At 46.9% G+C, this 15,534-nt stretch overlaps 1 protein-coding gene across 5 annotated transcripts in view; it reads right to left on the bottom strand.

Moving 5' to 3' along the window:
* Positions 1-15,534, bottom strand: part of PARG (poly(ADP-ribose) glycohydrolase) — a 2,316,516-nt gene that overhangs the window by 12,663 nt on the left and 2,288,319 nt on the right. For 4 of the 5 annotated variants that reach the window (XM_069610798.1, XM_069610802.1, XM_069610800.1 and 1 more), the window contains one exon: positions 14,449-14,545. The exons of the other annotated variant lie outside the window; for it this stretch is intronic. In XM_069610798.1, the coding sequence (XP_069466899.1) occupies positions 14,449-14,545 (97 nt within the window). The remainder of the gene's footprint in view (positions 1-14,448; positions 14,546-15,534) is intronic. 5 annotated transcript variants of the gene reach the window in all.

Raw genomic sequence — 15,534 nt, 5'->3', positions numbered from 1 at the left:
AACACAAGAGGGTGCAGGCATCTGATGACCAAAAGTGATGTGAACTTGGGAGGTTTTGATCTACTATGCATACAGGAGACGTGGCTCACCCAAACACCTTCTATGGATAGGTATTGTATGATTGTAAATCCAGCAGAAAAAGGCATGACAGGGCGACCAAAGTTAGGCCTCTTAATGGCTATAAGGTCAGGGAGCGGCCTTGGTTTATTCAAAGTGATAAGAAACAGATTATACGCCCAGAGATCATCGTGGGCTGGACTCCTTTGGAGGCGGGTAGGGGGTGAGTGAACCAAGTGGACGATTCCCGCCTGGCTATTATAAACCTCTAGTGGAATACTAGTGAGTTATCAGATTAGGGTTTTTTGGATATGGTGGCCCCTCCGATAGATGATGCATACACAAACCAAGGCGCTTGCTCAAACATAGTGTGTGGGGTCCTGAACACGACATGCCTGATCGAGAATGCAAAAATCATAAAACTCCCCATCTAAACAACTCAAGAAGAGATCTGTGATGGCCTCCAGAGACATGCATTTGCTGTATGGCCATATGCCGGGAGACATACCACCTAGAAAGACCTGGTCAAGAGCCAACCAATCAGCACTCATTGACTACATTTTTATAATAACACGTCACTTCCTAAAAGATCATTAGGGCGATACATACATAGCGATCAGGACCTCTTGGAATTGAGATGGATAGCAAACAAAAAAAAAAAACCATTGGAAAATGCCAGGTTCTGTATCTGTATATAATGGAGGGTCAAGATTAAGAATGTCAAGTGAGACCATTGAGTTACTCATCACACGATTTAGGAACAACTTACAAATAAGTTTGGGGGCGAGGAAGTATTGATTGATTATATCCCCCTACTTAAATGTTTCTGCAAAGATGCCAAAGCCCTGACATGGCCAGAAAGGAAACCACTTCACGTTTCGACGAGGCCCTGGTTGCCAGGAGAAGAGAGGTCTGAGGTGTGCTTCGGCGAGCCAATAACTCCAAAAGGGTGAATACTCTTTTGCAAGCCAAAGCTGCAATAATCTGTTATAAGCACTATCTACGAGCCCACAGACTAAAAATATGCCAGCAGGATGCAGAAACTATGCTCAAAATAATCCGTGGAAGGAAGACATGTGAATTCTGGTCTTTAATAAATAACCTCCTTGGGAATGTAAATATATCACAGAACAACAGCATTTTAGAAGAAGCTTGGGTGGAGCTCTTTCGGTCCCTTTATGAGAGCAAGAGGGATTACGTTCCTAATGAACTATGCGATAAATCAGTCCCCTAGGATATTCCCTGTGGAGTTGAGGAAAGTTTAGAGAAAATGAAAAAACTGAACTACTCACAAGCCCGGGGCCGGACGGCCTCACCAACGCCATGTTAAAAAAAGACCTGGCGCTGTGGGGTTATATGTGCATTCATCTCAGATGTCTTTTCGCTGAGTTTTTTTACCAAAATTGTTTAGCTTAAAAGACTCATTGAATTTCTTTTTTTGGGGGGTGTTGGGGAGTATTCTCATTCAATGGCTAATTTCCCTTACCTAGTGAGTCCCTCAGCAGCTTTTCTGGATTTCTGGAGTTATTTCTTTCACTTGGTAAGAGTGTGAGCTTTCCCCCACTCTTACCCATGTTTTGCCATGTGTATTTCAGTACACCGCTCCAGTAGCCCCCTCCTTCTGTGTGTTACACAGCACCTTCAGTGCAGTGACACAGTCTTTTAGATTTCCCACCGTCTCCATTTCTGGGGCTGACTACTGTCCCCCAGAAAAGGGTAAAGTTGCCATTAACTTTACATAGTCCTTTAACCACAGATCCAGTACACCCCATTTTACATGGAGTATTGGAAAGGGTTACTTCATAGCCCTTTTTATCTGTAAGTCCTAGAGCATTGTTTTGCTCTTTTAACATTTAGACTTGGCTGGTGGCAATGGTATGTACCCTAATTTTTCTACCGCGTTTATACTGTATAAACGTGGTATTGTTTTAGACTATTATATTAGCCTCGAACATAAACCCGCTTGATTTGGTCCGGTCGGGTTTATTCGCCATTTCTTTTTGTTAAAGTCCTTCTTGTGTTTAACTTTGCACGGCAAACCAGGTTTGCCTTCGTTATTCACTGTCTTTTTTTTGGCGGGCTTCTGCCAAGAAGCCCTCCTCTAGGCGCCTGGGTGTCTAGGTGGGCTGAATGTGAGGGAGGGGTGTAGTCACCCCCTGCACAGGGTATCCTAGGAAACCCAAGTCGCACTATGCCATGATTGGCTGAGGTGGTTGTCCGGGCTGGACAACTCCCCTGCTGCGTGATTGGGGGATTTTCGCATAAAAGACAGGACTCTTGGGCTGGAAGTCAGAGTCGCCACTGGAACTACAAGGAACCGAAGAGAAGCTGAGAAGAAGACGGGTGCTGCAACTATCCCATCCCGGTGAAGCCCTGCTGCAGTCCTGAGCTATCTACCCTTCGACGACCAGAGAAGATCCAGTCCCGAATCTTCTTCCCTTGAGCCTGGTGGGGTCAACCAGCTCATCTTCCACAGCCAGAGGATCCCCTTCGTGGTCGAAATCGCTGCACACTGCTGTAGTGGTCCGGATAGCCATCTGAAGAGCCTCTCCTGTTTTAAAGGAGCGCACCTTTTATTCACCCTCGCTGCTGCTGGCTTCATTCCTGCGTAGTGCAGACCTCTCCAGACGTCGTCCTCCTTGCCGAAGCTCCAGGAACCGTGGGTCTGCAGGAAGCTACCAGGAACAACTGCCGTGGCACCAGCTTCTTCCTTCAATAAGGTACTGTGTTCTGCTTCGAGGAGCTAGGATGAATACCTTTTCTCCTCCTCCAAGGCTTGCCCTTATCTTCCCTCCTTCTTATAACTTTTGCTTCCTCTATTCACAATATCCAAGTACCCCTGGCTAAGTTGAATCTTGAACTGTCCGACTGTGTGATCCTCGACAACTGGGACCCAGTTCCACTTGACACTGGTTCCGGCCTATTGACTCTTGAATTTCTGTCAACGAGTGTTGTCTGATTCTGTCTGCCCTGACAAAAGTATTGCCTATGATTTTTACCCCCAACTCTCTCTGGTTAACTCAGGTGCTAAGTGTGTTTTTGCCCTGGTAACATTTCTTGCCGCGGATACGTGTATCTTTGGTAAGACCGAACTGTCCTTACTGTCAAAAAGTGATCGCATATGTATTCCCGGTAACGTCTCTTGTTTCATAACATCGGTCTGTTAAAACATAGGGTACCTACCTTGAGTTATACTGTAGCAAGTGAATTGGTTGGTTGTAGTGTATTTTATGTGTGGTTTTGAATTAATAGAAGTGTTGTGTTTATAACGAATGGTTTAAAAATAAATGTACTTATATTTTTTACCTGAAACCTTGAGTCAGTGTTTGCTTGACTCACAGTAATTGTGGTCCCATTGTGTAATCTCTGCTACTGCTCATATACTCTTGAGATACGCCTGGCTGCTCCGCTACTGCTACCACTTTAACATAGTAGTACAGGCTCGTACCAAAGGTGAACTTGTATTATCACTTGTAGTCTTAATTGTGTGTAGTGGTCCCTAAGGGCACTGCACAGGATTCGGCCTAACACTGGTGTACATGGGCGAGGATTTGGAAGTGGAGTGATTACACTTAGAGTGCTGCTATTGCTTGGGTTCAACTAACCACAAGGCTAAACACCACTAATTCTATTTAACTGAGAAATAATGTCAAATATGGAAAGCTACACTGAAGAGGGTCTCTTGAACTACACTACTGAGGTTTTGAGAACCATGTGTAGGGAGAGAAGTCTCTCTGGTAAAGGAACGAAATCTGAATTGATTGCAAAGTTAATGGGAAATCAAAGTCTGGAGAGTGGGTCAGAAGGGCCTACCTCTCCAGCAAATGTGGATACTGATGTTTCTGATTCTGAGAGTGTTAATTTAGAGGAAGTAGATGAGTCCTTGTTAGGAAACCCTACAACTCCTTTGCCTACTCAGAAAGCACCACCTCTGCCGACAGGGACCCCCACAGGTCCTACACTTACTCCTGAGTTTATTGCACTTGAGAAAATGAGACTTGAATTGGAAGTGAAAGGTATTGAGGCACAAACTGCCATGAAACATCAAGAGTTAAGGCTCAGAGAAATGCAGCTGAATCATGAACTAGAAATGAAGACATTGCCTGTAGAAAATGCTTCTCTCCCAGAGTCTTCTAGTTATTCCAGCCCTAGAAGACCCTGTATGCCAAAGGAAATGATTGGTATGTATGAGACTAAACTTGATGTTTTGTATTGATTAGCAATGTTTGAGTACAATCATGGGATTCAAGGTATCTCGGGGAATCAGCTGATTTCCTGGTGTTTCTCTAGGCTTCCCCCTGTTGCAAGTGATGCTGTAATGGAGTAGGGGGAGGAGGGGAGGAGGATAAACAGGATTATGAATGTGTGAAACTAGTATTAATAGCTAGGTTTGGGAAGACCCCTTCCCAGTATCTTAAGAGGTTTAGAACCCTCAAAAAGCACAATGGTACCACTTGGGCTACCTGGGTGTGTGAACGTTTGAAAAACTTAGATGGTTGGGTTAAGGGTTACAAAGTGAACACTTATGAATGTTTGAGAAATGTTGTAATGTTGGAGTCTATTTTTGATGTCTGCTCTCCTGAGCTTAGACAGCACTTGGCTGATTCAAAGGAGATAGATCCTAAGAAGTTAGCTAAGGGTGCTGACTTGTGGGTGGCCAACAGGGCTACTCACAAGGCAACTGGGGCAACTCATAAAAAAGAATGAGGGAAAGCAGCCAAAGAAAGACAACAAAGAGAATTCCAATAATTCCAATCCAAAAGAGGGTCCCAAACATAACCAGGGTAAGCCACAAGGGAATCCAAATCAGGCTAGTGTACCATCTGGTCCCAAACCAGATGGAGGTCAGAACAAGCCCCCATTCCAGAGAGCATTTGGAAAATGCTTTGATTGTGGGTTAGCTGGCCATGTGAAATGGGATCCCAGATGTAAGGGTAAACCTTCAGGGGTCCACGCTGTCTCCTTAGCCCTCTCCCAGGTGGATGAAGTACCTATAGCCAGTGGAAACTTTAAGTTACTAGCTGATGAGCCCATGAGAGTCTCAGCTAGTGTTTCCTTCATGTCCTTGGGTCTTTGAGAGCAACAGAACTTAGATGTCTATAACTCAATCCCAGATAATACAAAAGAATATTACAAAGATAGTGTTCGTGTGGATGGCCAGGAAACCCATGCCATCAGAGACACTGGAGCCAGCAGTACTGTGGTTGATGAATGTTTTTTCAAGGTGGAGGATGTTGCTAAGGCACCCAAACACCTAACCAAGTTAGCTGGAGGCCCTGTGCAAATGGTTCCCCAGTTACCAGCTCTCATCCAGTGTAATGACATGACTGTCAGAATCCCTGCAAGTGTGCACAATAACGTACCTGGGAGGGTCCTGCTGGGTAATGACCTTAAAACTCTTGGAGTTGTGTCTAGTACCCCCAGGTCCCCCAGCAGAAGGCAGCAGGAGCTCACAAGGTCTTCAAGGGAGAGAACCTTGAGAGGCTCTCCTGGGGACATGATAGAGGAAACTATCACCCCAAGTCCACAGGACTTACTTATTGCTATTGCAGGTCAGAAAGAGACAAAGGGGAAACCCAAGTCTGCCAGCAAGAAACCAGCAAGCACTCCTGTGCCCAGAAGGACATCTCCAAGACTGTCCAAAGTCACAACTGTGACTCCTCCACCATGTAACGCTCACCTGATTCCCACGGAGGCGCAGGTCTGACTTCGAGTGCTGATGCTTCTTCTATGGTGAAGCGCAGGACTCTGAAGATGGACAGGAAGGGCCCCTCTACTCTGGCTTCTCTGGCTCGCAGGAATATTCCCCTGTGCGTGAAAAGGGAGTATTACCTACTGACTGAGTTATGCTCAAGCTTCCCACTCTCTTCCAACCCTCCACGATACCCTTCCATGATTCCCCCTGAAGCCTCACCTTAGGGTCAGGAAGGATGAGCTCTCCATCCTGCTTCTGATGCAGGGGCGCGTTGAAACCCAGTTACTTCACTGGATTGAGGATTGATGGGAGTTCAGGTGAGCTTGACTATTCAGGTAAGGCGCTGTAAAAGTTCTGCTGCAAGTTCAAAAGTCCAAGCTTAAAAATAATGTTCATTGTCTTGTTGCAGCAAGCGCTAATGCTTATGTCTTTTTCCCCTTAGGGGCCGGGGTTCGGAATGCCGGAGATATGGCGCCGACCCGAAGTGAAACGTGCAGTTCCAGTAAATGACAGGTAAGTTCTGGATGAGCGCTCGGGTAATGTCTTTGCATTCGCTCATTCAATGTCTTTGTCTTTTTTCCCCATAGGGGCCGGGGTCCGGAAAATGCCTGGAAGCGGCAAGACCCGAAATGAAAAAGACCCAACAGGTAAGTCATAGAAGGAAACTGAGCTTTTCCTATTCCTTTCCTTCTCTCACCTTGTTCTTGTCTTTTTCTCTCTAGGTTCCGGGAAGTGGCTGTGGATCCAGATGATCGCTGCTGAAGATGGAGGCGTCCAGGATAGGTGAGAGAAATGCAGCGCTGCAGCGATCGTAGCGAAATGCTTTTAAAAATGATGTCTTCCTTTTCAGGATCGTCGGTGTGATGTCTCTGTGGTGCTGATTTAGCAGGTATGGTCTTTTGTCTCCCTTTGCAGGTGACCCAGGTTGCTGACAGGCGTGGCTGTAGTCCAGAAGCAGGAGCAGACACGGTGAGCGTCCAGCTGCGAGGAGCAGAACAACGCGAAGCGTGAGTTGCTGATGGGGTGTGGTTTAAATAGCTTTGGAAGAAGTTCCAAGTGTGTATCCTTCCACCGATCAGGTATGTATCCTTCCCCGACCACACCCGGGTGGAAAGTAGTCCCACAAGTAAAGTAGTTCCATACAGGCCTCAAGAGGGCCTGGATGTAGCAGCATGGTCTGCATCAGGTAAGTGCACATTAAAACACATGTCTAGCTTTAGGAGCCTGGCGCCTTAGGCGCCAGGACAGGGGTCCAACATGAGCCTGGCGCCTAAGGCGCCAGGACTGCGTCCAAAGGGCCCCAGCTTGGGCCCGCTGGCACTCCCCTGGGGGAAATGATGCCTGCCTCTGGGGTTGCTGGGTCGGACCTGGCTCCTTGGAGGTAGGCATCATGACACACCAGCTGAGGCTGAGTGTGAGGTTCAACCCTGTATGGTTCAGCCAGATACTGAGGAATCAGATCTAGAAGAAGATCTTACTCTAGTAGGAGATCTTGACCCTGTTGACCATCCTGAGCTGCAGTCTTTACTGGCAGGTGGGCCCAACAGGGCACATTTCAGCAAAGGACAAAGAGCGTGCCCTACCCTTGAAGGTCTTCGCCTACAGACAGCTTCTCAGCTCAATGGGACTGAGCCTGGAAAGTATAGGTTGCACTGGGAAGATGGCCTCTTCTACAGTGAACCGACTGATTCAACCCCTGGAGACTGCAAAAAACTTGTAGTACCTCTAGTGAACCGACTCCAGTTTCGCCAGTTAGCCCATGAGATACCTTTGGCTGGTCCCTTAAGTTTTAAGAAGACCAAGGAAAGGCTCTCTCTTTACTTCTACTGGCCTAAAATGTGTTCAGAAGTAGACAAATTCAGCAGGAGCTGCCACACTTGCCAAACCTCTGGCAAGAGTGGAGTCAAGAATGTGGCACCCTTGGTGCCTCTCCCAGTGGTGGGAGTTCCTTTTGAGAGGGTTGGGATTGACATTGTTGGTCCTCTTGACCCTCCCACATCTTCAGGCAACAGATTTATCCTGGTTGTAGTGGATCATGCCACTAGTTATCCTGAAGCAATACCTATGAGGACTGTTACGGCTCCCGCTGTAGCTAAGGCCCTACTTGGTATTTTTACCAGAGTAGGTTTTCCTAAGGAGGTGATATCTGTCAGGGGATCACATTTTATGTCCCACCACATGCAAGCCATGTGGAAAACCTGTGGAGTCACCTACAAGTTCTCAACTGCCTACCATCCCCAAACCAATGGATTGGTGGAGAGGTTTAACAGAACTATGAAGAGCATGGTAGGTGCTTTAGAAGAACTCCTTAAAAGAAAGTGGGACCTTCTACTGCCATGCCTTCTCTTTACATATAGAGAAATCCCTCAGGAGGGAGTAGGTTACAGTCCCTTCGAACTTCTCTATGGCCATCCAGTCAGAGGCCCATTGGCCCTGATTAAGGAGGGGTTGGAGAGTGCTCCTTCCCCCAAACCAGTCAGAGTGACTGACTATGTGATAGGTCTCCGGAGGAGAATGTCACACATGATGTCATGGGCGCTACTCCTGAGGGGCCAGGACTGGCCCAGCGCCCTCGGAAGCAGACCCGTCTTCCACTACTCCGGACCCAGCAGACCCCTACAGGGGCCCTTTGGACCGTGTCCTGGCGCCTTTGGCGCCAGGCTCATGAAGGGCTTCAGTCCCAGCGCCATAGGCGCCGGGCTCATATTGATAAACAGTTTAATAATGCTTGGATGGACTTACCTGAGGCAGACCATGCTGCATATTTACCCAGAACAATCCAGTCTGGTTGAAGTCCCCAGCCATCAGGGCTGGGAGGAACTATTCCCTCCATTCAGGAACTCTTTTCTTACCTGGGTGGAACCAGTGGAAGAACACACACTGGAAGCACTTCTCTGCTATTTAAACCACGCCCGATGGAAAACACGTGCTTCGCGTTATTCTGCAGCAGCAGCGGGACGCTCTCCGAGTCGGCTCCTGCATTCCAGGTCCAGAGTCATCTTCAGCTTCCGCGCAGCAACCTGTGGATGAAGAAAGACACAGAACAATACTTACCAGATCCCGGAATCCAGTCACCGGCAAAACCTGCAAAGAATAAACATAAGGTTAGAAAAATGCAACTCGCTCGCAGCCGCGCCCGCTTACCTGATCCATCCGTGATTGCAACGGAGCTAACCGCGGCCTTCTCTTTGGCAGCTTCTCTGCACCTGAAAGGCAAAGGACATAATTAAAAAGGGGTTCGGGTGAAGGCAGTCGCATTCATCTTAACTTACCAGTTTTTGCACGCGCAGAAGCGGCCGCATCAACCGCAGCATCCCGGCACCTGAAAACTAGAAAAAGGACATTATTAGAGGTGCCATTAAAAGCGGCCAACGATCATTATACTTACGTGCATCGGCACGTGCAGTGGCAACGGATATAAAGCCCACAGCATCCCGAGGCCTGAAACAAAGGAAAAGGGACATTATTGAGGTGCCCATCTTTTAAAGCCTAAAGACTACAGTATACTTACAGGCATCCGCTCGTGCAGTAACGGCGGCATCGCTCTTCGGCATCCCAGCACCAGTGCCACAATTAAGGCCGCAAAAGACTTGAGCCTCAACACTGAACTCATCCAGTGACGTAACTGGAATCCACGCACCCCTGCACCAGACGCAGGATGGAGAGCTCAGCATTTATACGCCTAAGATGAGAGCTCGCCGAGACAAGTAGAAAGCTAGGCTGTGGGAGAAACTGGCGATTGGTGGGAGAAGGAATCCCATCAAACGGTGATTAACCCTTTTTCTTCCACCTGCAGAAAACTTACCCTGCAAGTCAGACATTCGATAAGAGGAAGCCCAGTCCTGAGAGTCGTCCGAGCTCTACGCTTCTCAATTGAAGAAACGATAGCAGCCCAGCCGGGATCAGCGCCTCCGTGGGAATCAGGTGAGCGTTACACATGATAGCAGAGGCAAGTGATAACTTGAAGGCTGGTCAAGCTCTGGTAAAATATTGGCATGACCAGAGGGCTACCATGGTTGAGTTTACTCAAGACCAGCTTGTTCTTGTTATGGTCCCCACAAGGCAGAGGGCCTTGCAGGAGAAATGGATAGGACCCTTCAAAGTTGTGGGTAAACGTGGAGAGGTGAACTATCGGGTGGGCTTAGGTAATCCTATGGAGGCTCCTACAGTCTTTCACACCAACCGTTTGAAGGCTTATGTCTCTAGACCTGACATAGGAGCTCTGCTTCTAGCTTCAGCTCAGGAGGAGGAGAGTGAACCTCTGCCTAACCTCCTCAGAGGCTTACCTTTAGATGAGCAAGTGGAAGGAGTTAATCTCTCTTCCAGTCTCATATCTGACCAGCAGGATGAGTGCAAATTACCGTTAAATCAGTTTGCCTCCCTGTTCTCACTTTCACCAGGCTTGACCCCTTGGGGCCAGCATGATATACTCACTCGTGACTGTTTGCCTGTCAAAAGCAGGGGGTACAGAATGTCCGACAATGTAAGAACCCATATAAGGAATGAGGTCAACAAGATGCTTAATCTCGGGGTTATAGAGCCCTCTACTAGCAGATGGTCTAGCCCAGATGTGCTTGTACCAAAGGCAGGATCCAAGGAGTTGAGATTCTGCGTGGACTATAGAGCTCTAAATGCAGTCACAAAGACTGATGCCTATCCTTTGCCTAGGACAGATGAGCTGGTGGACAAACTTGGTGCAGCCAAGTACCTTAGCACATTTAACCTAACATCAGGCTATTAGCAAATAGCCCTGACAGACCATGCCAAGGAGAAAACTGCATTTTCCACCCCAGCTGGCCTCTATCAATTCAAGGTAATGCCTTTTGGACTAAGGAATGCATCTGCTACATTTCAGAGGATGGTCAATCAAGTTCTGAATGGGAGGGAGGACTTCTGCATTGCATACGTGGATGACATTGCAGTGTTCAGCCCTACATGGAAAGAACATATTGAACACCTAGGATATGTATTACAGGCTCTGGAACAGGCCCATCTGACCATAAAGGCAAGCAAATGTCAAGTTGGTCAGAGTACATTGGTCTACCTTGGACATGAGGTAGGAGGAGGTGAAATAAGGCCATTGCCTAGCAAAGTACAAGCTGTACAAAACTGGATCACCCCTACTACTCAAACCCATGTGAGAGCCTTCTTAGGTCTCACTGGGTATTACAGGAACTTCATAGAGAACTATGGGACCATAGCTTCTCCCTTGAATGTCATCTCCTCTCCCAAATTCCCTAAAAAGGTCAGGTGGAATGAGGAGTGCCTTTGAAGGTCTGAAGAAAGCCCTTTGTCAAGCTCCAGTCCTAAGAGCTCCTGACTACCACCAACCCTTCATTATACAAACTGATGCTTGTAATGTAGGTATAGGTGCAGTCCTTAGTCAACTGGATGAGAAAGGTAGGGAACACCCCATTTGTTTCATCAGCAGGAAGTTAAAGGATCCTGAGCCAAGGTGGGCAACAATAGAACGTGAATGTTTTGCTATTGTGTGGTCACTGAAGAGGTTCAGACCCTACTTGTATGGATCTACCTTCATCATTCAGACTGACCACCAACCATTGGGATGGCTGATGCAAATGAAAGGTGAAAACCCAAAGTTACTCAGATAGTCAATCTGCCTGCAAGGATTTGATTTTTCCATTGAGCACAGAGCACGAAGTCACCACCAAAATGCGAATCGTCTCTCTATGATGTTTATAACTGACTAGAGGTATGAGAACCATCCAGGAGTGGATTAAATACTCCTGTCCCTTAGCACCAGTGCCACAATTAAGGCCGGGGCGCAGTGTTAGGGAGAATTCTCATTCAATGGCTAATTTCCCTTAGCTAGTGAGTCCCTCAGCATCTTTGCTGGATTTCTGGAGTTATGTTTTTCACTTGGTAAGAGCGTGAGCTTTTCCCCCACTCTTACCCATGTTTTGCCATGTGTATTTCATCTGTTTTTGTGATTGTGGGCTCTGGAGTACACCACTTCAGTAGCCCCCTCCTTTTGTGTGTTACACAGCACCTTCAGTGCAGTGAGACAGAGTTGTCTTTTAGACTTCCCACCGACTCCATTTCTGGGGCCGACTACTGTCCCCCAGAAAAGGGTAAAGTTGCCATTAACTTTACATAGTCCTTTAACCACAGATCCAGTACACCTCATCTTACATGGAGTATTGGAAAGGGTTACTTCTTAGCCCTTTTTATCTGTACCTCCTAGAGCATTGTTTTGCTCTTTTAACATTTAGACTTGGCTGGTGGCAGTGGTATCTACCCCAACTTTTCTACCGCGTTTATACTATATAAACGTGGTATTGGTTTAGGCTATTATATTAGCCTCGCACATAAACCCGCTTGACCAAATACGTTTTCTTTTGGCTCCGGTCGGGTTTATTCGCCATTTCTTTTTGTTAAAGTCCTTCTTGTGTTTTACTGTGCGCGGCAAACCAGGTTTGCCTTCTTTGTTCACTGTCTTTTGGCGGGCTTCTGCCAAGAAGCCCTCTCCTAGGCGCCTGGGTGTCTAGGTGGGCTAAATGTGAGGGAGGGGTGTAGTCACCCACTGCACAGGGTATCCTAGGAAACCCAAGTCGCACTTTGCCATGATTGGCTGAGTTGGTTGTCCGGGCTGGACAACCCCCCTGCTGCGTGATTGACAGCCAGGTTGTGTGAATGGGGGATTTTTTTATAAAAGGCAGGACTCTTGGGCTGGAAGTCAGAGTCACCACTGGAACTACAAGGAACAGAAGAGAAGCGGAGAAGAAGATGGCTGCTGCACCTATCCCATCACGGTGAGGCCCTGCTGCAGTCCTGAGCTATCTACCCTTCGACGACCAGAGAAGATCCAGTCCGGAGTCTTCTTCCCTTGAGCCTGGTGGGGTCAACCAGCTCATCTTCCACAGCCAGAGGATCCTCTCCATGGTCGAAATCGCTGCACACTGCTGTAGTGGTCCGGATAGCCATCTGAAGAGCCTCTCCTGTTTTTGAGGAGCGCACCTTTTATTCAACGTCGCTGCTGTTGGCTTCATCCCTGCGTAGTGCAGACTCCTCCAGACGTCGTCCTTCTTGCCGAAGCTCCAGGAACCGTGGGCCTGCAGGAAACTACTAGAAACAACTGCCGTGGCATCAGCTTCTTCCTTGAATAAGGTACTGTGTTCTGCTTCGAGGAGCTAGGGTGAATCCCTTTTCTCCTCCTCTAAGGCTTGCTCTTATCTTCCCTCCTTCTTATAAGTTTTGCTTCCTCTATTGACAATATCTAAGTACTCCTGGCTACGTTGAATCTTGAACTGTCCGACTGTGTGGTCCTCGACAACAGGGACCCGGTTCCACTTGATACTGGCTCCGGCCTATTGACTCTTGAATTTCTGTCAACGAGTGTTCTCTGATTCTGTCTGCCCTGACAAAAGTATTGCCTATGATTTTTACCCCCTACTCTCTCTGGTTAACTCAGGTGCTAAGTGTGTTTTTGCCCCGGTAACATTTCTTGCCGCGGATATGCGTATCTTTAGTAAGACCGAACTGTCATACTGTCAAAAAGTGATCACATATGTATTCCCGGTAGCGTCTTTTGTTTCACAACACCAGTCTGTTAAAACATAGGGTACTTACCTTGAGTTATACTGTACCAAGTGAATTGGTTGGTTGTGTATTTTACATGTGGTTTTGAATTAATAGAAGTGTTCTGTTTATAACGAACGGTTTAAAAATAAATGTACTTATATTTTTTACCTGAAACCTTGAGTCAGTGTTTGCTTGACTCACAGTAATTGTGGTCCCTTTGTGTAATCTCTGCTACTGCTCATATACTCTTGAGATAAGCCTGGCTGCTCCGCTACTGCTACCACTTTAACATAGTAGTACAGGCTTGTACCAAAGGTGAACTTGTATTATCACTTGTAGTCTTAATTGTGTGTAGTGGTCCCTAAGGGTACTGCACAGGATTCTGCCTAACAGGGGTTACCCTCCAAAACCCCCCTTCCCTTTTTATTTATTCTCTATGCTCCCACCACCCCTACCCCTTATATGCCTTTACCCACACCTCCATATTTTTCGATTCGTTTTTTTGGCTGAAATCTTTTAGGCGATAAATGAACTTTGTACCCGCAAGTGGGCTAGTTTTCTTCACTTCCTATTCAACCGGATTGTTCACACACACACACCCTCCCAGAGTCTTGGAGAAAGGCAATCGTGGTCCCAATTTTCAAAAGGGCATCAAGGAGGACCCTAAGAACTATCGCCCGATAACCCTCCTGAATGTCATCGGAAAGGTCTTCGGTTCTCTTTTGCGTAGAAAACTGAATGAGTGGTTACATTGTGAAAGCTGTAATGACCCATTCCAAACAGGATTTGTAAGAGGGATTGGGAAAAGTGTCAACCTGTTACTCCTAAATATCCTGAAAAGGAAAGTGGTGGTCAAAAAAACAAGGAAATACTCGGCATTTGTAGATCTTGTCCAGTCTTTCGACCAGGTGGAAATGTGGCCTGCAGTGGAACTAACTGCTGATACTGAACTGGCCAAGCTCCATCATGGAACCACTAGTCTCGCTCCACTCTAACACCAGTATGCGAGTAATATTAAACAAGTGTAGCCTGTTATCCCAAGAGATAAAATCAACCAGAGGTCTGAAGCAAGGATGTCCTCTGGAATAATCACTCTTCAACTTTTTTCCAGCTGACATGGACGAAACATTAGACACAGCACAATGTTTCCCCACCTGTTTTGGTGGAATGCAGCTGAGCCGCCTCCTTTATGCAGATGATCTGGTCTTAATAGTCCAAACGCCCGTTGGTCTTCAGAGACAATTGGACAAACTAAAGGAGAACATGGAAAGGAACAACTTGCAAATAAACACAGAGAAGACACAGATAAAAACAAAGATGAAAAAAGCAAAGTTTCCATGGAGGCTAGGAGTTTCTCAAATCAAACAAGTTGACACATTCTGATATTTGGGGATAGTAATAAATAGCAATGGCACTGAAGCACCTATGGTAGCATTTTTGCATCAAAAGGTTAGATCAATGGCGACTCAAGCTACCATCTTAAACACCAAATTTGGTGGCTTTTCACGGACCCTGATAGTGAACTTTTATAAAAATGAAAGTTGTTCCGATCCTTACCTACAGATCAGAGGCAATACTCTTGAAGACCGTTTTGAGAGTTCCCTCTTCCATCCAAATTCAGGTGGTTCGAAAGAGAATTGGGCCTTTCATCATTAAGGGCAACGGTGGACTGGAAGGGATTGGCACTGTACAGGAAATGCCTCCTGGGCTCAGGAGTAAGATCCACTGTGATCATTCAGAAGGAAATTACGAAAGGGTCAACTGGGGCTCTGAAGGCCTGGGTCGTAGCAAACCAGCACAAATTGAAGGACATAGGATCCACAGAGGAGCATCTAAAACGGAATACATGCCGGGTGAAAACAAAGTTGAGGGAGCTGGACTAGATAACCACAGACTGTGAGTCTAACAACTATAAGCTGTTCTACCAAGTAAAACAGGAAGCCAGGCCCCTGGGTGAACTGCATGGCTACTAGGTGAAATTCCCGATTAGAAGCCACTGGGATAAATTCTTAAGAATCTGTTTGAATCTGCTCCCGAAAAAGGAGATAACAGCGGCAAGATCGGCAGTGACAGTCCCAAAAGACTATCTATGCCGATTTTGTGGAAACAAGAAAATGGGGGGAAATCTAAAACATCTCTATGTGTGATGCCAATGGTTGACTAAATTAAGCACAAAGCACTTTGGGCATCTGACAACTGACTTAAGATCCCTGACCCCCGAGTGGTGGCCCCTGGTCCTG

Source organism: Ambystoma mexicanum, chromosome 8 (assembly GCF_040938575.1).
Source record: "Ambystoma mexicanum isolate Mex_15411 chromosome 8, UKY_AmexF1_1, whole genome shotgun sequence".
NCBI lineage: Eukaryota > Metazoa > Chordata > Amphibia > Caudata > Ambystomatidae > Ambystoma > Ambystoma mexicanum.
This window is presented reverse-complemented; position numbering and strand designations above follow the sequence as displayed.